The sequence below is a fragment of the Palaemon carinicauda genome, chromosome 24 (genome assembly GCF_036898095.1).
Source record: "Palaemon carinicauda isolate YSFRI2023 chromosome 24, ASM3689809v2, whole genome shotgun sequence".
NCBI lineage: Eukaryota > Metazoa > Arthropoda > Malacostraca > Decapoda > Palaemonidae > Palaemon > Palaemon carinicauda.
Genome location: NC_090748.1, coordinates 93,588,683 through 93,614,563, shown reverse-complemented (window position 1 = coordinate 93,614,563; position 25,881 = coordinate 93,588,683). Strand labels below are relative to the sequence as shown.

At 43.0% G+C, this 25,881-nt stretch overlaps 1 protein-coding gene across 1 annotated transcript in view; it reads right to left on the bottom strand.

Annotated features, from left to right (window-relative positions):
* LOC137618217 (lysosomal alpha-glucosidase-like) overlaps positions 1-25,881 on the bottom strand; it is a 109,314-nt gene that overhangs the window by 2,982 nt on the left and 80,451 nt on the right. Inside the window, exons 14-21 of the mRNA XM_068348335.1 lie at positions 21,418-21,551; positions 19,554-19,705; positions 19,148-19,296; positions 18,041-18,125; positions 17,263-17,444; positions 15,761-15,849; positions 15,096-15,200; positions 14,485-14,576 (exon numbers count right to left, since the gene is read on the bottom strand). Of these exons, the coding sequence (XP_068204436.1) occupies positions 14,485-14,576; positions 15,096-15,200; positions 15,761-15,849; positions 17,263-17,444; positions 18,041-18,125; positions 19,148-19,296; positions 19,554-19,705; positions 21,418-21,551 (988 nt within the window). The remainder of the gene's footprint in view (positions 1-14,484; positions 14,577-15,095; positions 15,201-15,760; positions 15,850-17,262; positions 17,445-18,040; positions 18,126-19,147; positions 19,297-19,553; positions 19,706-21,417; positions 21,552-25,881) is intronic.

Here is a 25,881-nt window from a genome sequence, read left to right as displayed (position 1 = left end):
ATGGGAATGTAGTGGCTGAGCCCTCGCCTACTACTGCATTCGTTGCTACGAATGGTCCCAGGGTGTAGCAGTACTCGTAAAGAGACTGGACATCTTTGAGATAGAATGATGCGAACACTGACTTGCTTCTCCAATAGGTTGCATCCATAACACTCTGCAGAGAATGGCTCTGTTTGAAGGCCACTGAAGTAGCCACAGCTCCCACTTCATGTGTCCTTACCTTCAGCAAAGCAAGGTCTTCTTCCTTCAGATGAGAATGTGCTTCCCTAATCAGAAGCCTGAATAGTAAGAAACTGAGTTCTTAGAACTTGGAAAAGAAGGTTTCTTGATAGCACACCATAAGGCTTCTGATTGTCCTCGTAAAGGTTAAGACCTTTTTAGATAGTACCTAAGAGCTCTAACTGGGCAAAGTACTCTCTCCAGTTCATTCCCCACCAAGTTGGACAGGCTTGGGATCTCGAACGACTTAGGCCAAGGACGTGAAGGAAGCTCGTTTAGTAAAAACCGAGCTGCAAGGAACATGTAGCCGTTTCAGATGTGAAAACAATGATCCTGCTGAAGGCGTGGATCTCACTTACTCTTTTAGCTGTTGTCAAGCACACGAGGAAAAGAGTTTTTAATGTGAGGTCCTAAAAAGAGGCTGATTGGAGAGGTTCAAATCTTGATGACATAAGGAACCTTAGGACCACGTCTAGATTCCAGCCTGGAGTGGACAACCGACGTTCCTTTGAGGTCTCAAAAGACCTAGGGAGGTCCTGTAGATCTTTGTTGGTGGAAAGATCTAAGCCTCTGTGGCGGAAAACCGCTGCCAACATACTTCTGTAACCCTTGATCGTAGGAGCTGAAAGGGATCTTACTTTCCTTAGATATAACAGGAAGTCAGCAATCTGGGTTACAGTGGTACTGGTTGAGGAAACTGCATTGGTCTTGTACCAGCTACGGAAGACTTCCCCTTGAGACTGATAGATTCTGAGAGTGGATGTTCTCCTTGCTTTGGCAATCGCTCTGGCTGCCTCCTTCGAAAAGCCCCTAGCTCTTGAGAGTCTTTCGAAAGTCTGAAGGCAGTCAGACGAAGAGCGTGGAGGTTTGGGTGTACCTTCTTTACGTGAGGTAGACGTAGAAGGTTCACTCCTAGAGGAAGAGTCCTGGGAATGTCGACCAGCCATTGCAGTACCTCTAAGAACCATTCTCTCGCGGGCCAGAGCGGAGCCAACCAACGTCAGCCGTGTCCCTTTGCGAGAGGAGAACTTCTGAAGTACCCTGTTGACAATCTTGAACGGCGGGAATGCATACAGGTCGAGATGGAACCAATCCAGCAGAAAAGCATCCACGTGAACTGCTGCTGGGTCTGGAATCGGAGAACAATACAACAGGAGTCTCTAGGTTATCGAGGTAGCGAACAGATCTATGGTTGGCTGACCCCACAGGGCCCAAAGTCTGCTGCAAACATTCTTGTGAAGGGTCCACTCTGTGGGGATGACCTGACCCTTCCGGCTGAGGTGATCTGCCATGACATTCATACCGCCCTGAATGAACCTCGTTACCAGCGTGAGCTTTCGATCTTTAGACCAGATGAGGAGGTCCCTTGCGATCTAGAACAACTTCACGAAAGAGTCCCTCCCTGCTTGAAGATGAAAGCCAGGGCTGTGGTGTTGTCAGAGTCCTGTTGAACGTCTTCCCAGTGACACACTGACTCCGTAAACAAAAAATCCTTTAACAAGGACTAAGCTTGGACTGCATGTCTTGCAACACAGCTCAAGGTCTATGGGAGCAGGTGTGGTAACAGACGGGGTTAGTGACTGAAGTGGAACCATTACCTTCCCTGGAAGCATGTTATGCTTAAATAAAAGTCCATAGGAGGCTACGCAGCTAAAGGCTCCTCTCCAAATGACAGAGTCCTCAAGGGAATATCAGAAGGAGGGAGAAAAGCACTTTCTCATCTACAGGGACCATATCCGAGAAAAGCTAAGTTCTCTCAGTGAGGGTTTCAATGGTGCAAAAGCAGCAGACTAGAAGGCAACGTTATGAAACTGCTTGACAGTCTAGTGAGTTGGCAACAACCAAAGATGTGTGACTGAGAAGCATGCGGTAAGGTATGCAGAGCATGTTGTATGCAGAGCATGCTGTATGTAGAGCATGTTGTATGCAGAGCATGCTGAATGCAGAGCATGCTGTATGCAGAGCATGTTGTATGCAGAGCATGCTGAATGCAGAGCATGCTGTATGCAGAGCATGTTGTATGCAGAGCATGCTGTATGCAGAGCATGCTGTATGCAGAGCATGCTGAATGCAGAGCATGCTGTATGCAGAGCATGTTGTATGCAGAGCATGCTGTATGCAGAGCATGCTGTATGCAGAGCATGCTGTATGTAGAGCATGCTGTAAGGTAAGCAGAGCGTGTTGCATGGCGTGTAACATTTCTCAGAAATTCCATGACCAGTGCTAGAGTGAGTAATATCGCATTACCGTCCATTGAAAGTGCACGTGCCGAGGGAATTGATTTAGACTGTTTTGTTGATGAATTTGATAGCCGGCATGATAATCGTAGAATTAAGCTACACTAAATGTACTATAATCTACTTCACCTCAGGAAAGGGAAACTCGCCCTGTTGGCAACACTGCATTACTTCATGCATGCTTGCATGAGGTTTTAATATCAACATAATATTTACCTTACATTCATAACTCATGATTCATTTTGTTTTGAAGATATTTTTGCCATATTATGCGATATTGTTAAAAATATATTGCAAGGAATACATATATATTTTTATATAAGTAATACAAATAACCTCCATTATCATAATGTTTGTGTAGGCATACATGTATATGATTACAAATGCAAGTTATGAAAGTAATGAGGTGTTATTTCCAAGTTGAATGGGAAGAGGCTCAAGTTGAGGAGAAAGTGGCAGATGCATGCGTTGAGGTGGCTGACTCATAGCATGAGGTTGCTGCCTCAAGAGTTGCGCTTGCTGTAAGGGTTGCGGATGCGCAGTAGCAGGTTCCTGAGGAACGAGTTAAGGTTCCTGAGGTGTGAGCTGCGAGAGTTGAGGTAGTGGCTGCGCAGAACGCAGTTCTTGTCTCGCGAGTTGAGGTTCCTGAGGTGCTAGCCTAAGCTGCAGCGAGTGCTGAGGTGGCTGCCTCATTGATGGAAGAGGTTGTCGTACCTCAAGAGATTGTTGCCTCGCTGGTGGAACCGCAAGCGGAAGCGGAGGAAGTAAGGCATAAGATTCCTGCTCCCATTGCTGAGGTTGCCTTAAGGAAGGCGGAGGTTGCTGCACACCGCTGGTAACTGGCAACTCAGTACGCGGTAAGGTATCCTGAGGAACCTCAACATCGTACGCCTGGCAGACTGGACTGCGGTGAGGCGGAGCGATCGCAGGAGGAGGTGTAACCTTCTCAGCCTGACACTCACGCATTAAGACCGCAAGCTGTGACTGCATGGACTGCAGCAAAGTCATCTTGGGGTCGGCAGACGCTAAGGTCTGCTGAGGCAAAGCCTTAACAGAAGATGAGGTCTGTTGCGGCATCACCTTACCTCTCTTAGTAGGTGTGCAGTCACCTGATGACTGCGGAGAGTCAGAGCTAACCCAATGACTGCATCCGGGTTGTTGAACTCTAGAGGTCTGGACTTTACGTTTAAGAGGTCTTGAGACCTGAGTCCAGCGTTATCTCCCCGAAATTTCTTCTGCAGACGAGTAAAAGACGGGCTCAATCGTCTGCGGGTGGGAGTGACGGTCTCTGTAAGACACGCCCGCAACCACCGAGGATACTTCTGTGCGCCGATCAAGGCCTGCCGAACCCTTTTGCCCTTCGACATTGCTTCTCCCCTGGGCTTGGGAGCTTGCAAGAGGTCCCGGACTGGGAGGACGACTGGCACGCAAGAAGTACCCTCACGCACAACACTGACACACTTTGCGCTAATCACTTATCACTTTTGAATTTCTGTTTGCACTTATTTCACTGAACTCGAAACTTTAAGTGGTTTGTACCTGAAACACGCAATTCTATCCTTCTTTAAAAGTTAGTAATTGCGAAAACAGAATTACAATGTAACAGAAAAATCTAATGAAAGATAAATAATTCAGTGGCTGGAAAGAGACTAAACACTAGATCAAATAAACTACGTTTAAAATCTCTCACCGCATAAAGCTTGAGAACAAGAATAAACTCTAGAAACGTTTACCTTCTTCCCCTAAAGAGACTAGGGAGAAGAGCAAAAACGATAACAACGTTACTCGCTTGAACGAAACGTTTATCCAGCTCTCTCTCCCTCCGTCTCTATCTCTCTCTCTCTCTCTCTCTAGACTTAGAACCTGAGAGAAGAGCCCAATCATATATACTCGTTAAAACATATTATTGTTAAAGGAAAAAAACTGAAAGATTTCCCAAATAAAAAGTTCCTTTATTAGATTTAAAACCATTAAGCTAAGAAAGAATGAACAAAACGTTATAAACGGTTTACTCTTACTGCAACGTGACACCGTGAAAATTCTCTCTCTATCGTAACGATAGAGCGCAAGTTGAACGTTCTGAACGTCAACAACTGCAGAGACAAAACAAAACGTTAGTTCAACTTTGAAACAGTACGAGACTATCAAAGAAATTCTTTCAAAAACATTAAAATAGCATAATATGTTAACAGGTAAAACCGAAATGACGGGCTCAATGTTAATTAACTTCGGTACAAGAAAAGACCGCCTACTATTAGGAAAGGTCGAATATAAACAAATATAAAAATTAATTTTAATAATTTTATAATAAAAGGAAGTTAATCGAAGAGGCCTATAAAAGGCGGAGAGATATAAAATAAATCTATAACTTTTGTTAAGCAAAATTAAAAAAGAGAGTCTATACTCTCTTAGACACCAACACTTCCGTCTAAGGGAAGGGTCGGCCATTTAAAGGTGAAAGAGAGTTCATACTCTCTTCGTCACCATAATTAATCAAATTAATTCCAAAAGCTAGCTAAGCTAATAATAGAACTTCCTGAATAGCGAAAGCTGAAATCTTAGAGCAATACTTCACCAAAAACCGTGAACAAGACTCCAAAATTATAAGCGTATCCATGAACGTCTTGCCGGAAGCACGACAGAGGAAAAATTGAAGTGGTGTCAACAAGAAGTACTGCAGTACCTGGCCACAGGTGGCGCTTGTGAGTACACCCCCCTCTTGTATAGCGATCGCTGGCGTATCCCTTCCGTAGAATTCTGTCGGGCAACAGAGTTGACAGCTACATGATTATCGGGTAAGTTTAATATTGAAAATTTGCGCGCCGCACAAACTGTAAACTCGCCACCATCATCCTGCTCTCCCATTGGTTACCTCCCTACCCTGATGCTTGTTAATGCCATAAGATCCTGCTCTCCTGTGGGTCAGCATCTTTCCTATCATGCATCTACTTATCGGCATTGATCTACCATTTCGCTTCGGCAACGCTATCGTTCAGATTTAATTCGTGTTGGCGATTTCAATTTGTACTTATAGTTTTTGTGTTGCTTTATTCAACCCGTAATTCTATAGCCATGGGTAGCAAGAATGTTGCTGATGTTCAAGGAAAGAAGAAGACACTTTCTATGGAGATGAAGCTGGAGACGATCAAGAAATATGAGGCTGGCACGTAGTTGAGTTTGATCGCTAAGGATTACGGTCGAAATCCATTGACAATAGGCACTGTCCTTAAGCAGAAGGAAGCCATTAAAGCAACAACAATTTCTAAGGGCATGACTATCCTTTCAAGTAAGAGGAGCCACATCCATGATGAGATGGAGAGACTTCTTCTCCTCTGGATTAAGGACAAGGAAATCGCTGGACACGATCACATACAATTACCTGCCATAAGGCAAGCCCCACTTTTGGTGATCTCGTGCATGCTCAAGCCTAAGACAACACAAGAGAAGGGACATCGCACCAGGCACCCACAGAGTTTAAGGCTTCATACGGGTGGTTTAAGAAAATGTTATTTTCATTAGTAAAATAAATTTTTGAATATACTTACCCGATGATCATGTAGCTGTCAACTCCGTTGCCCGACAGAAATCTACGGTCGGGATACGCCAGCGATCGCTATACAGGTGGGGGTGTACACAACAACGCCATCTGTGAGTAGGTACTCAAGTACTTCTTGTCAACAAGAACTCAATTTTCTCCTCGGTCCACTGGTTCTCTATGGGGAGGAAGGGAGGGTCCTTAAATTCATGATCATCGGGTAAGTATATTCAAAAATTTATTTTACTAATGAAAATAACATTTTTCAATATTAATCTTACCCGATGATCATGTAGCTGATTCACACCCAGGGTGGTGGGTGGAGACCAGCATACATGTTAACAAAGAAGCTAAGTATCCCGTATTTCATTTTAGCAGTTATTCAAAATAACAAACAAAATAAATAAGTACCTGGTAAGGAAGTCGACTTGAACTATTACTCTGCCTTTTTTAAGTACGTCTTCCTTACTGAGCCTAGCGGTCCTCTTAGGATGCTGAACGACTCCTAGGTGCTGAAGTATAAAGGGCTGCAACCCATACTAAAGGACCTCATCACAACCTCTAACCTAGGCGCTTCTCAAGAAAGAATTTGACCACCCGCCAAATCAACCAGGATGCGGAAGGCTTCTTAGCCTTCCGTACAACCCAATAAAACAACAATAAAAAGTATTCAAGAGAAAGATTAAAAAGGTTATGGGATTATGGGAATGTAGTGGCTGAGCCCTCCCCTACTACTGCACTCGCTGCTACGAATGGTCCCAGGGTGTAGCAGTTCTCGTAAAGAGACTGGACATCTTTGAGATAGAATGATGCGAACACTGACTTGCTTCTCCAATAGGTTGCATCCATAACACTCTGCAGAGAACGGTTCTGTTTGAAGGCCACTGAAGTAGCAACAGCTCTAACTTCATGTGTCCTTACCTTCAGCAAAGCAAGATCTTCTTCCTTCAGATGAGAATGAGCTTCTCTAATCAGAAGCCTGATGTAGTAAGAAACTGCGTTTTTAGACATCGGTAGAGAAGGCTTCTTGATAGAACACCATAAAGCTTCTGACTGTCCTCGTAATGGCTTTGACCGTCTTAAATAGTACTTGAGGGCTCTTACTGGGCAAAGTACTCTCTCTAGTTCGTTCCCCACCAAGTTGGACAGGCTTGGGATCTCGAACGACTTAGGCCAAGGACGGGAAGGAAGCTCGTTTTTAGCCAAAAAACCGAGCTGCAAGGAACATGTAGCCGTTTCAGATGTAAAACCTATGTTCCTGCTGAAGGCGTGGATCTCACTGACTCTTTTAGCTGTTGCTAGGCAAACGAGGAAAAGAGTTTTTAATGTGAGGTCCTTAAAAGAGGCTGATTGGAGCGGTTCAAATCTAGATGACATTAGGAACCTTAAAACCACGTCTAGGTTCCAGCCTGGTGTGGACAACCGACGTTCCTTTGAGGTCTCAAAAGACCTAAGGAGGTCCTGTAGATCTTTGTTGGTGGAAAGATCCAAGCCTCTGTGGCGGAACACCGCTGCCAACATACTCCTGTAACCCTTGATCGTAGGAGCTGAAAGGGATCTTACGTTCCTTAGATGTAACAGGAAGTCAGCAATCTGGGTTACAGTGGTACTGGTTGAGGAAACTGCATTCGCCTTGCACCAGCTTCGGAAGACTTCCCATTTAGACTGATAGACTCTGAGAGTGGATGTCCTCCTTGCTCTGGCAATCGCTCTGGCTGCCTCCTTCGAAAAGCCTCTAGCTCTTGAGAGTCTTTCGATAGTCTGAAGGCAGTCAGACGAAGAGCGTGGAGGTTTGGGTGTACCTTCTTGACGTGAGGTTGACGCAGAAGGTCCACTCTTAGAGGAAGAGTCCTGGGAACGTCCACTAGCCATTGCAGTACCTCGGTGAACCATTCTCTCGCGGGCCAGAGGGGAGCAACCAACGTCAACCGTGTCCCTTCGTGCGAGGCGAACTTCTGAAGTACCCTGTTGACAATCTTGAACGGCGGGAACGCATACAGGTCGAGATGGGACCAATCCAGCAGAAAGGCATCCACGTGAACTGCTGCTGGGTCTGGAATCGGAGAACAATACATCCGGAGCCTCTTGGTCATCGAGGTAGCGAATAGATCTATGGTGGGCTGACCCCACAGGGCCCATAGTCTGCTGCAAACATTCTTGTGAAGGGTCCACTCTGTGGGGATGACCTGACCCTTCCGGCTGAGGCGATCTGCCATGACATTCATATCGCCCTGAATGAACCTCGTTACCAGCGAAAGCCTTCGATCTTTTGACCAAATGAGGAGGTCCCTTGCGATCTTGAACAACTTCCTCGAATGAGTCCCTCCTTGCTTGGAGATGTAGGCCAAGGCTGTGGTGTTGTCGGAGTTCACCTCCACCACCTTGTTTAGCTGGACGGACTTGAAGTTTATCAAGGCCAGATGAACTGCCAACAACTCCTTGCAATTGATGTGAAGTGTCCTTTGCTCCTGATTCCATGTGCCCGAGCATTCCTGTCCGTCCAGTGTCGCACCCCAGCCCGTGTCCGATGCGTCCGAGAAGAGACGGTGGTCGGGGGTCTGAACAGCTAATGGCAGACCTTCCTTGAGAAGAATGTTGTTCTTCCACCACGTTAGCATAGACCTCATCTCTTCGGAAACAGGCACTGAGACCGCCTCTAGCGTCATGTCCTTTCTCCAGTGAGCAGCTAGATGATACTGAAGGGGGCGGAGGTGGAGTCTCCCTAACTCGATGAACTGGGCCAGCGATGATAATGTCCCTGTTAGACTCATCCACTGCCTGACCGAACATCGGTTCCTTCTCAGCATGCTCTGGATGAATTCTAGGGCTTGTTTGATCCTTGGGGCCGACGGAAAAGCCCGAAAAGCTCGACTCTGAATCTCCATACCTAGATAGACAATGGTCTGGGATGGGACGAGCTGGGACTTCTCTGTATTGACCAGGAGGCCCAATTCCTTGGTCAGATCCATAGTCCATCTGAGATTCTCCAGACAGCGACGACTTGTAGGAGCTCTTAAAAGCCAGTCGTCTAAATAGAGGGAGGCTCTGATGTCTGCCAAGTGAAGGAATTTGGCAATATTCCTCATCAGTCTGGTAAACACAAGAGGTGCCGTGCTTAGGCCAAAGCACAGGGCTTGGAACTGGTACACAACCTTTCCAAAGACAAACCTTAGGAAAGGTTGGGAGTCTGGATGGATGGGGACGTGAAAGTACGCGTCTTTCAGGTCTAACGAGACCATCCAGTCCTCCTTCCTGACCGCTGCTAGGACCGACTTCGTCGTCTCCATCGTGAACGTCTGCTTGGTGACAAAAGCGTTGAGAGCACTGACGTCCAGCACCGGTCTCCAACCTCCTGTCTTCTTCGCTACCAGGAAGAGACGGTTGTAGAAGCCCGGGGATTGATGATCCCGGACTATGACCACCGCTTCCTTTTGTAGCAAGAGCGACACCTCTTGATGCAACGCTAGCCTCTTGTCCTTCTCCTTGTAGTTGGGAGAGAGGTTGATGGGAGATGTAGCAAGAGGGGGACTGCGGCAGAACGGAATTCTGTATCCCTCCCTTAGCCACTTCACAGATTGAGCGTCTGCACCTCTGCTCTCCCAAGCTTGCCAGAAGGTCTTGAGCCTGGCTCCCACTGCTGTCTGGAGAGGAAGGAAGTCAGAACTTGCCTTTTGCGGACTTGGAACCCTTCTTGGATTTGCCACGGTGACTGTCGGCACGAGTACCTCCTCTGCTGGAGGTTCTGCCACGAAAGGGCGGGATGAACCTAGTAGCAGGTGTGTCTACTGCTGCAGGGCGGAAGGGTCTAGGCACGGAAGGTAAGGTTTTAGCCTTACGTGCAGAAGATGCCATAAGATCATGGGTATCCTTCTGGATAAGGGAGGCAGCCATCCCTTTGACCAGCTCCTCCGGAAACAGAAACTTGGAGAGAGGAGCAAACAACAACTCTGACTTCTGGCAAGGAGTGATACCAGCCGATAAGAAGGAGCAAAGATGTTCTCTCTTCTTAAGCACACCCGAAACGTAAGAAGCCGCAAGTTCACCAGACCCATCCCGAATGGCTTTGTCCATGCAAGACATGATCAGCATGGCAGAGTCCTTATCCGAAGGGGAAGTCTTCCTGCTTAAGGCTCCCAAACACCAATCGAGGAAGTTGAAGATCTCGAAGGCACGAAAGACTCCCTTCAACAGATGATCCATGTCGGAAAAGGACCAGCAGATCTTCGATCGTCTCATAGCCAACCTGCGGGGAGAGTCAACCAGACTTGAGAAGTCACCCTGGGCAGAGGCAGGAACTCCCAAGCCGGGTTCCTCTCCCGTGGCATACCAGACGCTCGACTTAGAAGCAAGCTTGGTAGGCGGAAAGATGAAGGCAGTCTTTCCCAGTTGCTTCTTGGAATGCAACCACTCTCCCATAACCCTCAAAGCTCTCTTAGAAGATCGTGCGAGAACAAGCTTGGTGAAGGCAGGAGCAGCAGACTGCATGCCCAGAGCAAACTCGGAGGGAGGAGAGCGAGGGGTTGCAGACACAAACTGCTCAGGATACAAGTCCCTGAACAAGGCAAGGACTTTACGAAAGTCTAAGGAGGGAGGCGTAGACTTGGGCCCTTCAAAGTCGGAGTGCGGTTCATCCAAATGTGCAGCTTCGTCATCTGATACTCCATCGTCCGAAAGCTGAGTAGGAAGTGGCAAAGGCAGAGCAGAAAGCTGAACGGCTGAATCCGGCAGTACGGGTGCATGCGTAGCTGCTGCGGATCCAACATCATGCCGCTGCTGGTCAGTCTGCGAGCTGGCAACAACAAACGCAGAGTGCTGGTGCGTGGGAGGGGTTGCGGTGGGTTGCGGAGCATGCTGTATGGTATGCGGAGCATGCTGTATGGTATGCGGAGCATGCTGCATGGTATGCGGAGCATGCCGCATGGGTTGCGGAGCATGCCGCATAGAGTCAGAACCCGGCAGCTCTACAGCACCTTCCCACTGCTGATGCGGTAGCTCACGCATGTCAACGGATGGAGCGACAAGAACATGCGTCTGGCAGAGTGGACTGCGCATCGGTGGAGTGTGGGAGCAGGCAGCCGCAGTATCTGCCGAGCACACAACCTCGGCGGGTTGTAGGTTAACAGGCGCAGTGTCAACCCTCTCAGCATGATACTCCTGCATGAATGCAGCAAGCTGAGACTGCATAGTCTGCAGCATGGACCACTTAGGGTCTACCGTGGTTGGAGCAGCAACAGACGGAGCAGTAGCCTGTTGTGGAACCACTCTACCTCTCTTGGGAGGTGTGCAGTCATCGGAAGACTGCGGCGAGTCCGAACTGACCCAGTGGCTACACCTGGGCCGTTGGACTCGCTCGGAAGGGACCTTACGTTTGAGCGGTCGTGAGACCTTGGTCCATCGTTTCCTCCTGGAAACTTCTTCCACAGACGAGGAATGTAAGGGCTCATTCGTCTGTTTGTGGATGGGACGATCTTTGACAGATACGTCCGCAACCACTGAGGATACATCCGTGCGCCGATCAAGGCCTGCCGAACCCTTTGGTCCTTCGACATTGCTTCTCCCCTGGGCTTGGGAGCTTGCAAGAGGTCCCGGACTGGGAGAACGACTGGCACGCACAGATGTACCCTCATGCGCAACACTGACACTGACACTTTTCACATCACTAGCACTGATAACACTTCCCACTGCACTTTTCGCTTTCAGCTCTTTGACATCTGCCAAAAGCTGATTACGGTCTTGAGCCAAAGACTCCACTCTGTCACCGAGAGCCTGAATGGCACGCAACATATCCGCCATGGATGGCTGAGCACTAGTAGCAGGTTCGGGAGTCACCACTACAGGGGAAGGAAAAGGTTGAGGGGCATGGGGAGAGGAAAAATCCACAGAGCGAGAAGAACTCCTCCTGATTCTCTCCTTCTCTAACCTACGTGCATTTTTAAGGAATTCGTTAAAATCGAATTCCGAAAGCCCAGCGCATTCCCCACATCGATCTTCCAATTGACAGGATTTACCCCTACAATTGGAACAAACGGTGTGAGGATCTATAGAGGCCTTCGGAAGACGCCTAGCACAAGTCCTAACGCTACACTGCCTGTACTTAGGGACTTGAGACTGGTCAGACATCTTGAATTGAAGAAGTAGTCAAGGGGGAATTCCAAAATCTAGCAAAGTTCGTTAACAATTAATCCAAATTAATTCCAAAAGCTTGCTAAGCTAATGATAAAGCTTCCTGAATAGCGAAGGCTAAATTCTAGAGTGAATACATCACCAAAGCGTGAACAATAACTCCAGAATCAACAGCGTATCCAAGTAGGTCTTGCCGGCGGCACGACAGAGGAAAAATTGAGTTCTTGTTGACAAGAAGTACTTGAGTACCTACTCACAGATGGCGCTGTTGTGTACACCCCCACCTGTATAGCGATCGCTGGCGTATCCCGACCGTAGATTTCTGTCGGGCAACGGAGTTGACAGCTACATGATCATCGGGTAAGATTAATATTGAAAATTCAAGAGACAGACTGGCATTTATTCAGTGGTGTGTCATGGGGAGGCTGCCAGCTCAGACACGAAAGCGGTCGAGGCCTTTGTTAGGAAATTTAACAAGTTGACTCTCAAGGAAGGCTACAGTCCTCAGCAAGTCTTCAACTGCGACCAAACTGGGGTTTTCTGGAAAAAAAAAAAGCCTCGACAGACCTACATCATGACAAGAAGCTGCCTGGGCATAGGCCTATGAAGGACAGGCTCCCCCTTGCACTCTGTGCCAATACCAGTGGGGACTGTAAGGTCATACCCTTACTGGTGTATCATTTGGAAACTCCTCTATCCATCAAGTTGCACAAAGTACTAAAGGAGAAGCTTCTGGTCATGTGGAGGGCTAATGCAAAAGCCTGGGTAAAGAGAATATTTTTCGTCGAGTGGGTAAATCTCTGTTTTGGTCCGACTGTGGAAAACTATATGGAAAAGAACCATCTCCCTCTGAAATGTCTGCTGGTGTTGGGCAACAGCCCTGCTCACCTTCCTGGCAAGGAAGATGATATCCTTCTAGAATATTCATTACTGAGGTTCTCTACTGTCCACCTAACACCAGCCCTCTCCTCCATCCCATGGAACAGCTAGTGATTTCCAAATCCAAGAAGCTCTATACAAAACATCTTTTCAGGTGTTCCGAAATCACTGACAGCATAAACCTCATCTTTTGTGAATTTTTGAAGGAGCATTTCGATATTGTGATATGCCTCCGACTCATCGATCAAGCTTGGCAGGAGGTTTCAAGGAAAACCAAAAACTCTTTGTGGAAGAAGCTGTGGCCTGATGCCATCTCCCCACGAGATTTCGTGAAATTCGATGTGGCATTAGCTGAAGCCGAAATAGTTGGTGATCCTGAACCCGTTCCACACACTGAGGTTCATGAAATTGTTTCACTCGGGAGGTCCATGGGGCTGGTCATCGATGAGGACGACATTAATGAACTTCTCGAGGAGCACCCAAAGGAGCTTACGACGGATGACCTGAAGGAGTTGAGGCTATGCAACTAAACGGCGTTCAGGAGCAGTTCTTTGCCAGCGAGAAGGACAGAGATATGACAACAACAACGGCAGAAATTGAGAAGATGCCATCTTATAATCATAAACTGGCCAATTTCATAGAAAAGAAACAACCAGAGAGTGTTCACACAGGTTGTTTAATAACATTTGCCAGAATCATTTCAGGATCATTTTAAAAAGAAGGCAGAAACTAGCTTCTTCGGATCATTATTTTTTAAAGACCCCATTCGTGGGCCAACATGAAGGTCAAAGTGATCCAAAAATATGGAAAAGTGGAAGTGAAGAAGAAATTGATGAAATTTAGAAAGTGCAAAATATAAAGTAAAAAAAAAAAAATAGAATAAGCAAAACAAAAAAGAAATTTAATACTAAGCTTTTCATAAAGTTAAATGTCAATGTTTTCTGCAATTTGTTAATGTGTTTCATAAAGTTAATTACTGAAGTTTTCTGCCATTTGTTTATGTTTTCTGCCGTTTGTCCTCCTCTGCCGTGGCAGCAGACATCACCTCACTTGAAGGGTAATAATTTTGGTATTATTGTCTTCCATTTATTATTGCATTATATTCTTATATTTACTTCGTTTACAGGTATTAATAGTTAGTTAGGTATATTGAATGATTCAAATGTATTTGGCTCTATTTCATTGTGGTTATGGCTTCATCATAAAATTTAATGTGGTGTTTTCAGAGGCTTGGAACAAATTAGGTGATTTACGTGTGTGTAAAACGCCACTCATTAAACAAAAAAAATTATGATACGAAAGCCACTCTGGAACTACTGGTAATTAATTTCGAATCCTCAGGTATTGCTGTAAATAGTAATGAACTTTACAAAGTATCACCAACAAAAAACTAACTTGAATTATAATTCAGATGGATCTCTCCATTTAAAATAAAGACAAAAATGAATGGAAGGTGATATTTTTTTGTGTGAAAGCTGTAAAATTTCTTACCTTTGTTGTTTCGTCATATGAATAAGACACCTTCTTATTGTCTACATAAACAGCAGTAACATCTGTGTCTACTCCCAAGATGTGGAAATAACCTGGAAAGCATAAAAAACTATAAATTCAATGGGAAATTAATCTAAAAGCATTCTGGCATCCCAGAATTGTATTGAGTATTGCTCAAATTCACAAACATACTTACCTGGTAAATCAAATTGTGAGAACTGAATACTTTTCAAATAAAATGGCAAGTTAAACAAAGTCAGGATTGAGATTATATAATTAAAAAATACAAATACTTAAAATTCTACTATGATCTACAGAACTTCACCATCAAAACTAAAAGAAATCATAATATCTGAATCATTTTATTCTTAATAGTCATATGGAATGGGCAACATAGTGGAATCATGAGAAGCAGGAGTTTCATTAAAAAAAGTGAAACCGTTTACAAACTTCTATATCTATTAAAGGCCAATATTTTCCATGTTCTTCTAGCATAACCTAGTACAGTATTGTTAGTGAAAAGAACACTGTCATGTAAGTACAGTATATAAAATTACAGAACATTACCATCTAGAAACTCTGCTAATTTCTCAGTACAGTTGTTAACTCACCTAGGTTTGCAGGTTCTTTATATCCTGTCAAAGTTACATTCACAAATACATTCCCAGGTGTGGCTGTAAAAACTACATGAGTGTAGTTCATGTTTTCAGCTGTATCTGAAGATAAACAAATCGTAATTTAGTATAAAGCAAAATATACTAATCAATAAATGACAAGAACAATTTTAATTCTTCTATGAGTAATATATTATACCAACATTCTTTTCAAGCTTTTCTTTCAAACTAGTATATAAATAGAAAAAATAAGAATACAGAAAATTATTTTATAAGGGAATAAATAAATGCAGTAAAGTAATAACACAATTCTGAAATAATTCCGTTACTGGAATACTGCAAGTCTGGAAACTGACTTTCATTTTTCATACATTAAAAACCTCGTGTAATGGGTGAACCCTGACTTTTTTCATCCAAAACTGGTCTCAAAATTTTTCCCTTTACACAAATATACGGTACATACCTTTTAAATAAAACTACAATAAAGACACGAATTTTTCTATAAAGGTAATACTGTACTCACAATATTTAATTATCCCCTGAGAGAGAGAGAGAGAGAGAGAGAGAGAGAGAGAGAGAGAGAGAGAGAGAGAGAGAGAGAGAGAGAGACAGAGAGAGAGAGAGAGAGAGAGAGAGAGAGAGAATAAAAATCAACTACTTACCTAAGCTTTCACCATCATCCCAGAACCATTCTCCAATAGCATGTCCACTTTCATCAAGCGCTGCTATGATAGCCATATCGTTCTTCCGGCTGAAAAGAAAACAGGATGCTGTATTGTGCTTTATTTCAAACATATAATAGTTCTGTTCACATCAAGATCAACAAAAATTGGATCTTGGCACGTGGGATAGCATTACCTGGCACAAAGAGAGTATTGGCGGTTGCCTTTTCCAAAAATCACTATACAGTATTTAGATTTGTTATGCGAGAGTTTACTTACGTTAAGAGCTTCAATAAAAAAATAAAAATCATTAGCAACGAGTGTTTCTACATTTTAATTTTTATTTGTTTTTCATTAGTGTTTCATTATTATCGCTATTACTATTATCATTACTATCATCATTATGTACTGAAATATCAAGTTATTGCAAGAGTAAACACTTCTCATTTATAATGAACAGTACTGCACAATGTACTATAAAGTGATATATGTATATCTACTCTGGGTAAGCTTTTAAACAAGAAAGAGAGAGAAAAAGGTGGGGATATTACTACTGCATGACTAAAATGGCTATATACTGTACCTTATTATCATTACAGTACAATACAGTGCTTTAATGTACTTATTTTGACATAAAATTACAGTACTTAAGAGTTTATTTACATGTAATATAAACATAAATACTTTCAACATACTCAAAGTTTAAGTTCTCCTGGTATCTGTGGTATTTTTAATGCACAGGAGTGGCTTGAATGCAATACCATTATTATGACTTGCTAAGTCACAACCCAAGTTGGTAAAGCAGGATGCTATAAGCCAAAGGGCTCTAACAAGGAAAACAGCCCAGTGAGGGAGGTAATAGAATAATGTGCCTGAGAGTACCCTCAAGCAAGAGAACTCTAACCCAAGACAGTGGAAGACCATGGCAAAGAGGCTATGGCACTACCCAAGTCTAGAGAACAGTGGTTTGATTGGAGTGTCCTTCTCCTAGAAGAACTGCTTACCATAATTAAGGTGTCCCTTCTATCCTTATCAAGTGCAAAGTAGCCACTGAACACTTACAGTGCCATAGTTGCTCCCTTAAGAGCATAAGAATTTTTTAGTTATCTCAAGTGCTGTCAGGTGTATGAGGAAAGAGGAGAATGTGTAAAGAATAGGCCAGAATATTCAATGTATGTGTTGGAAAAAGGAAATTGAGCACTAACTAGAGAAGGATCCAATGTAGTACTATCTGGCCAGTCAAAGGACTCAATAACTCTTTAGCAGTAATATCCTAACAGGTGGCTGGTGCCTTGACCAACTGTATGTATATTAGCGAACTAAAAAATCAATAATTTTTTACGAAATCTTCATAAAATAACCTTAATGGTAAATGCTTAGGCATCACAACTGTACTATACTAGTTTAAAATTTTGGCCTGCCGATAAATTATAAGTCAAGATGTATACAGTATGTCCACTTGAGAGTACCAGCAAAGTTCAACTTATTGATAGCAATCTTACCTCATAGTTGTAGTAACCGCTGGCACCTGGACTGGAATTACTGTGCCTCCACGCAACAGCAGAGGAATCACGTCGTTTGGAGCTGTCAGCACCTCGAAACTTCCTCTTCCTTCTAAGATGGTTTTGGAATACCAGTCATACCAGCGTCCCTCTGGAATGTATGCTTCAACTTCCGTAGCATTCTATTTCATAAGAAAAAAATATGCATATTACTATTGCTAACAATAAAGGAAAGCTTTTATTTATAACTTCAGATACTATATGGGGGCAGAACAGATGAGGATATTTGGTGAAAACTTGCATTATTAGTAACTCTCAAAAGAATGATGAGAGATATGAGAATTTGATTCATCAAGGTGTAAAATATATATAAAGGTGTTCAAGAGTGACATTATTTCTAAAGTATTTGCTGTAGATAAAAAATACAAAAATACACCAGTAAATACTTCTTGTAACATCATAAACCTGCAAAGGTGCACATAATGTACTAATATCATACAACCATAAAGGCACCTATACAAAGAGGTACATTATATAAGAGCCAAAATGACACTTATAATATATAAAATCAAGCAGTATTCTTATATATAGACACTACATGAGTCAAAATAAATAAAAAACGTAATCATTCAGTTTGCATATGCAATAAAGGTACAATATCATTGCAATCTATATCATTATCTACATTAAGCAATCTAACCAGACTATCGAGTCTCCGTTCAAGATTGTGAATATAGCATCAACATCAAGTTAAAAAGCTGCTAACATAGTAATATACCTCTTTCAATACTGGAGCAATCATTAGTCCTGACCCCCACATGAACTGAGTGTCAATTGCATATGTCCTTGGGTCTTTGTAGAATCTGAAATAAAAAATCATCATTATCATTACTATCATGTATGTATATAAAAACTCTGGAATTATTAAAACATATATATGATAATTCTAACTCACTACCAACATTTGGTAATATATCTCCAGTGTGTGATTTGAATCCTAAGCATTTAGATCACACTCACAACAGAATCAAATGGTTAGACCTCAGAATATATAACACAACTGAAAGGCAACTGAAACAAGATTTCCGACGTTCAAATATCATAATGGGTGCCAGAGGACAATAAATTTTCTTACTAAGCTACAATGGCTTAACATACAAAAAAAAGTCTAGCATTTCAAATTACTGTATCTTCAGAGGATAATAAATGTTTTTACTAAGCTACAATGGCTTAACATACAAAAAAGTCTAGCATTTCAAATTACTGTATCTTCAGAGGATAATAAATGTTTTTACTAAGCTACAATGGCTTAACATACAAAAAAAGTCTAGCATTTCAAATTACTGTATCTTCAGAGGATAATAAATGTTTTTACTAAGCTACAATGGCTTAACATACAAAAAAAGTCTAGCATATCAAATTACTGTATCTTCAAAGGATTTTCATTTTCCTTGCATCCCCTGTCTTACTCTACATCAAATTTTCTTGTTTGGTGAAAATTATTCTGAAGACTACAGATTACTGACTGACTGCAGCTGTTTGCAGTTTCATTATCAGATAATTGGCATTCCCGCAGTTTCAATTAAAGCATTCATTCACTTGAGACATTAAGATATTTCTGGCAGAAGAACAGTCCCCAATCTTTTTTAGTTGTTTTGTTTTCCTTCTGTAAAACAAAAACCACAATATAATTCTGTATAACAAAGATAATTTCTTATGAAAGAAAAATACGTATATGAACAATCATTCGCAAAATAAGATAGTTTGACTAATTGCAAAATGTGCAAGATACTTTTTAATCCCCAACTTCTGAACATAGATTTCTGAAACATCTAATAATGTGATTATGGTACAGCAATAAAGAAAGCGAGTCTTTAATACATACTGGAAAAACAAAGGCCTGGCTACAGGCTCCCCTGTAAGGTGAGCCTTGAAGAAGAGAGAGTATAAGTATGGCAGAAGGTGATATCTTATTTCCAGTGCTTTGCGCGATGCTGTCACTACATCTTTGCCCAAAGCTACTGGATCCTGGTCCTGAAATATGTAGGATTAAGTAGATTAAAAAATGAGTTTTATAAAAAGTAGAATAACTTTCTTTGTATGTGCTGGTTAATCCTCAAAATATAATAAGGAAGAAAGAGTTTAAAAAATCTAACGTAAATGATTACAGAACAAATCAGTTAAAATATGTTACTTTATCTTGTTTTACCCCATACTCACACTAAACCATATTACTGTATGGATATTGTGTTGTGAACTTAAATGCAAGAAAAATCTCATAAAGCACTTACGTAAGTGTCATCAGAATTGTGGTTTCTTGAGAAAGGATAAAACGCTCCCAGTTGCATCCAGCGCGAACAGAGACTGGCCGTTACATTACCATGGAAACCGCAAATGTCTGCCCCAACCATTGGAATTCCAAACATGTTGAAGTTAAGGATACCTATGCAAAAGAAGAAAGTATCTGTGAAAATAATGGAAGGAAATGATAAAAAAAATGTTATCAGTTAAATCTGCTCATTTTGATGTCCTGTCAATACAAAGTCGAAAATCTTAAGTAAAACCACAAGCCTTTAATGTTTCTTCTTCTTAATTCATTACCATTGCAATAAGATTCCTAAATCAATGCCTATCTAAATACATTTATGGATTTCTTCATTTATATCTCAAGTATGACACTGTCTTAAGAACCCACCCTTCAAGCGCTAACTTTACATGCGCATTGCATTAAGGTAAGGTCAGTATCTACATTTACCATGTTTACCTATTCTTTCCAAGTTTTTGTTTCCTTTCATTTCCATAAGCTTTCCTCTTTCAGATGTTGGTTCCATTGTTTCCTTCATGATATAAACTTTCTGTAAATCTGTTTTGACTAATATTCTTTCATATTTTTATATTCGAGATTTTTTCTAAAGCTGTAGCATAAGTTGCACTTTGAATAACAAGAGTCTATTCCATTTTTTCAATTTCCAGGGCCTTCCAATACGCCTTCGGCCTGCCCTTTCCATACATAATACTTTACTGACTAGGTGTTCAGTTCATTGTTCCTAGTCAAATGGCTAAGCTATCTCAATCTTGGAGTTCTCACCTTTTTTCTAGCTTCTAGACATGGCATCTTTCCATCAATTCCCCTACTGTAATATTATCTTCTCAATATACTCCACTCCAGCCATGAGTCTTAACATAGGGCAGTATCTCAAACTCTATTAAATTTCCCTTGACAGTTCCTTGGTTTCTGCTGTAATATGTAGTACTGAACACGCCTAATGTACCCCTTATAGATCTTTGCTCTCCTTCTACTAATGGTACATTTCATACCTGCTGCAGCCACTCTCTTATTGATTTCTTAACTTCTATTTCACAGTCTAGTGCATCTCCAAAGTAAAAGGAATGCTCAAACCTTTTTAACACTTACACATCCATTACACCGTTCTGAAATCCCCTATCCAGGGATAGATTGGACTTGATTTGGGAAGCCAAAATTTTACATTTTTATCAAGACAAAATTTTCATTACCATGATTTAGACAAGTTTGCAAGTGGTATTTGAACCTTAAAGTACTACATAATTTATATATGAATCACTGACTACACTTGTATGCAAAAGAATGCATCCTTGCATAAAATGCCATTCCACCTTACATTCATGCAGTCAGCAATATCCTTTCTGGTGACCATTGCTATGCAATCATTGACAATACCATTTGCAGAAGAATTTTCGTTGTCAGCTAGAATTTTCTTCATATTTACAGTCCTTCACTATTTAATAACATTCTTGAAAAGGTTGAATCAAAGGTAATTTGTCATAACAACTCTGCCCTCTAATATGAATCTTCTTTAATCCTGATCAGTCTCTTTTACATGTACATTATTATCTAGGATCATTTTCTTCCCCCACTCACTATCACCCAAAAACAACATGCGACGACACCATTTCTTACATTTAATCATGAAGTCTACATTATTTTACTACTTATTTTAATATCATAATTTCTCTGTATTATCTAACTTTGGAATTTTCATTCCAGCTTTTAAGATTTTTTCTTTCAATATAGCATTTAACAGAGGCATTGGGTTGCTACTCCAATAAAGTTTTCTTTAGAAAGTGAATTACTAAATATAAACAAAAAATAGAAATATATGTACAGTGATTTACCTGGGATGGACTGCCACATATTAAACCAATCTGACCAGATGTCGCCAGTCCAGTGTCCGCTGTAATGGCCCTGACCAGCGAAGGTGGAGCGGGATATAATGAAAGGCCGCTTTGCCCGTACAATCTGTAGCGCTCTGTGAAAGATATCCGAAGAAGATTTTAGGATATTTAAAGACAAAGAATATATTATAGATTAAGGTTTTGGGCATACTCTATCATCTCTTTGTCTTGTTCATACTCTCTCTTAAGTATTTATTCCTCATACCGTAATTTTAAGCCTATTAGAGATGTACATACATACATATACCAAGGCACTTCCCCCAATTTTGGGGGGTAGCCGATATCAACAAATGAAACAAAACAAAAAGGGGCCCTCTACTCTCTACGTTCCTCCCAGCCTGACAAGGGACTCAACCGAGTTCAGCTGGTACTGCTAGGGTGCCACAGCCCACCCTTCCCCGTTATCCACCACAGATGAAGCTTCATAATGCTGAATCCCCTACTGCTGCTACCTCCGTGGTCATCTAAGGTATCGGAGGAAGCAGCAGGGCCTACCAGAACTGCGTCACAATCGCTCGCCATTCATTCCTATTTCTAGCACGCTCTCTTGCCTCTCTCACATCTATCCTCCTATCACCCAGAGCTTTCTTCACTCCATCCATCCACCCAAACCTTGGCCTTCCTCTTGTACTTCTCCCATCTGTCTGTCTGTCTCATAGGTTACACAGTAATAAACAGTATTTAGATACATAACCTTTAGATCTGTAGAGCCTAATTTGGTACGTAGGTGACCATAAAATCTTGTTTATATCTGAGACCTTTATGACTTATTACTTAAAACCTTACTAGATTGCTCACACCCTGAGGGTTCAATTTATACACTTGACCTCCATCTTAAAAGTGGCATTGCAAATTTCCTTGAATTATATCCTGATAAAAAAAGTGTCATATAAGACAGAAAATGTTATTTTCATTAGTAAAATAAATTTTTGAATATACTTACCCGATAATCATGTAGCTGTCAACTCTGTTGCCGACAGAAATCTACGGTCGGGATACGCCAGCGATCGCTATACAGGTGGGGGTGAACACCACAGCGCCATCTGTGGTCAGGTACTCCAGTACTTCTTGTCAACACCACCTCAATTTTTTCCTCGGTTCACTGGTTCTCTATGGGGAGGAAGGGCGGGTCAATTAAATCATGATTATCGGGTAAGTATATTCAAAAATTTATTTTACTAATGAAAATAACATTTTTCAATATTAATCTTACCCGATAATCATGTAGCTGATTCACACCCAGGGTGGTGGGTGGAGACCAGCATATATGTTAACAAAGAAGCTAAGTATCCCGTATTTTATTTTATTAGTTATTCAAAAATAACATAAAATAAATAAGTACCTGGTAAGGAAGACGACTTGAACCATTACTCTGCCTTTATTAAGTACGTCTTCCTTACTGAGCGTAGCGGTCCTCTTAGGATGCTGAACGACTCTTAGGTGCTGAAGTATAAAGGGCTGCAACCCATACTAAAGGACCTCATCACAACCTTTAACCTCGGCGCTTCTCAAGAAAGAATTGACCACCCGCCAAATCAACAAGGATGTGGAAGGCTTCTTAGCCGACCGTACAACCCATAAAAAGTATTCAAGAGAAAGGTTAAAAAGGTTATGGGATTATGGGAATGTAGTGGCTGAGCCCCCGCCTACTACTGCATTCGTTGCTACGAATGGTCCCAGGGTGTAGCAGTTCTCGTAAAGAGACTGAACATCTTTGAGATAGAATGATGCGAACACTGACTTGCTTCTCCAATAGGTTGCATCCATAACACTCTGCAGAGAACGGTTCTGTTTGAGGGCCACTGAAGTAGCCACAGCTCTCACTTCATGTGTCCTTACCTTCAGCAAAGCAAGGTCTTCTTCCTTCAGATGAGAATGTGCTTCCCTAATCAGGAGCCTGAATAGGTAAGAAACTGAGTTCTTAGACCTTGGAAGAGAAGGCTTCTTGATAGCACACCAAAAGGCTTCTGATTGTCCTCGTAAAGGTTATGACCTTTTTAGATAGTACCTAAGAGCTCTAACTGGGCAAAGTACTCTCTCCAGTTCGTCCCCCACCAAGTTGGACAGGCTTGGGATCTCGAACGACTTAGGGCAAGGACGTGAAGGAAGCTCGTTTTAGCAAAAAACCGAGCTGCAAGGAACATGTAGCCGTTTCAGATGTGAAAACTATGTTCCTGCTGAAGGCGTGGATCTCACTTACTCTTTTAGCTGTTGTCAAGCACACGAGGAAAAGAGTTTTCAATGTGAGGTCCTTAAAAGAGGCTGATTGGAGAGGTTCAAATCTTGATGACATAAGGAACCTTAGGACCACGTCTAGATTCCAGCCTGAAGTGGACAACCGACGTTCCTTTGAGGTCTTAAAAGACCTAAGGAGGTCCTGTAGATCTTTGTTGGTGGAAAGATCCAAGCCTCTGTGGCGGAAAACCGCTGCCAACATACTTCTGTAACCCTTAATCGTAGGAGCTGAAAGGGATCTTACGTTCCTTAGATGTAACAGGAAGTCAGCAATCTGGGTTACAGTGGTACTGGATGAGGAAACTGCATTGGCCTTGTACCAGCTTCGGAAGACTTCCCCTTTAGACTGATAGACTCTGAGCGTGGATGTCCTCCTTGCTCTGGCAATCGCTCTGGCTGCCTCCTTCGAAAAGCCCCTAGCTCTTGAGAGTCTTTCGAAAGACTGAAGGCAGTCAGACGAAGAGCGTGGAGGTTTGGATGTACCTTCTTTACGTGAGGTAGACGTAGAAGGTCCACTCCTAGAGGAAGAGTCCTGGGAATGTCGACCAGCCATTGCAGTACCTCTATGAACCATTCTCTCGCGGGCCAGAGCGGAGCCAACCAACGTCAGCCGTGTCCCTTTGCGAGAGGGGAACTTCTGAAGTACCCTGTTGACAATCTTGAACGGCGGGAATGCATACAGGTCGAGATGGGACCAATCCAGCAGAAAAGCATCCACGTGAACTGCTGCTGGGTCTGGAATCGGAGAACAATACAACGGGAGCCTCTAGGTTATCGAGGTAGCGAACAGAACTATGGTTGGCTGACCCCATAGGGCCCAAAGTCTGCTGCAAACATTCTTGTGAAGGGTCCACTCTGTGGGGATGACCTGACCCTTTCGGCTAAGGCGATCTGCCATGACATTCATATCGCCCTGAATGAACCTCGTTACCAGCGTGAGCTTTCGATCTTTTAACCAGATGAGGAGGTCCCTTGCGATCTAGAACAACTTCCACGAATGAGTCCCTCCCTGCTTGGAGATGTAAGCCAAGGCTGTGGTGTTGTCAGAGTCCACCTCCACCACCTTGTTAAGCTGGAGGGACTTGAAGTTTATCAAGGCCAGATGAACCGCCAACAGCTCCTTGCAAAAGATGTGAAGTGTCCTTAGCTCCTGATTCCATGTTCCCGAGCATTCCTGTCCGTCCAAAGTCGCACCCCAGCCCGTGTCTGATGCGTCAGAGAAGAGACGGCGGTCGGGTTTCTGAACAGCCAAAGGTAGACTTCCTTGAGAAGAAAGCTGTTCTTTCACCACGTGAGAGTAGACCTCCTCTCTTCGGAAACAGGAACTGAGATCGTCTCTAGCGTCATGTCCTTTATCCAGTGAGCCGCTAGATGATACTGAAGGGGGCGGAGGTGGGGTCTCCCTAACTCGATGAACAGGGCCAGCGATGAAAGTGTCCCTGTTAGACTCATCCACTACCTGACTGAGCATCGGTTCCTTCTCAGCATGCTCTGGATGCAAACTAGGGCTTAGTAGATCTTTGGGGCCGACGGAAAAGCCCGAAAAGCTCGACTCTGAAGATCCATACCCAGGTAGACAATGGTCTGGGATGGGACGAGCTGGGACTCCTCAAAATTGACCAGGAGGCCCAGTTCCTTGGTCAGATCCATAGTCCATCTGAGAATCTCCAGACAGCGACGACTTGTGGGAGCTCTTAAAAGCTAGTCGTCTGACGGAGCCGGACACAAGATCATGGTACTGCTGCACAGTCTGTGAACTGTCAACCATGGGGAAGCGAGGAAGTACAGTGACAACCCGAAGCTGTCTAGACTGTCTGGGTCGTACAGACAACTCCTTATCGGGTTGCTGAGGTTGCCGCACTGCGTCACAACAAGTCACTTCTGCTGGTTGTTGAACGTCTTCCCAGTGACACACTGACTCCGTAAACAAAAAATCCTCTAACAAGGACTAAGCTTGGACTGCATGTCTTGCAACACAGCTCAAGGTCTATGGGAGCAGGTGTGGTAACAGACGGGGTTAGCGACTGAAGTGGAACCATTACCTTCCCTGGAAGCATGTTATGCTTAAATAAAAGTCCATAGGAGGCTACGCAGCTAAAAGCTCCTCTCCAAATGACAGAGTCCTCAAGGGAATATCAGGAGGGAGAATAGCACTTTCTCATCTACAGG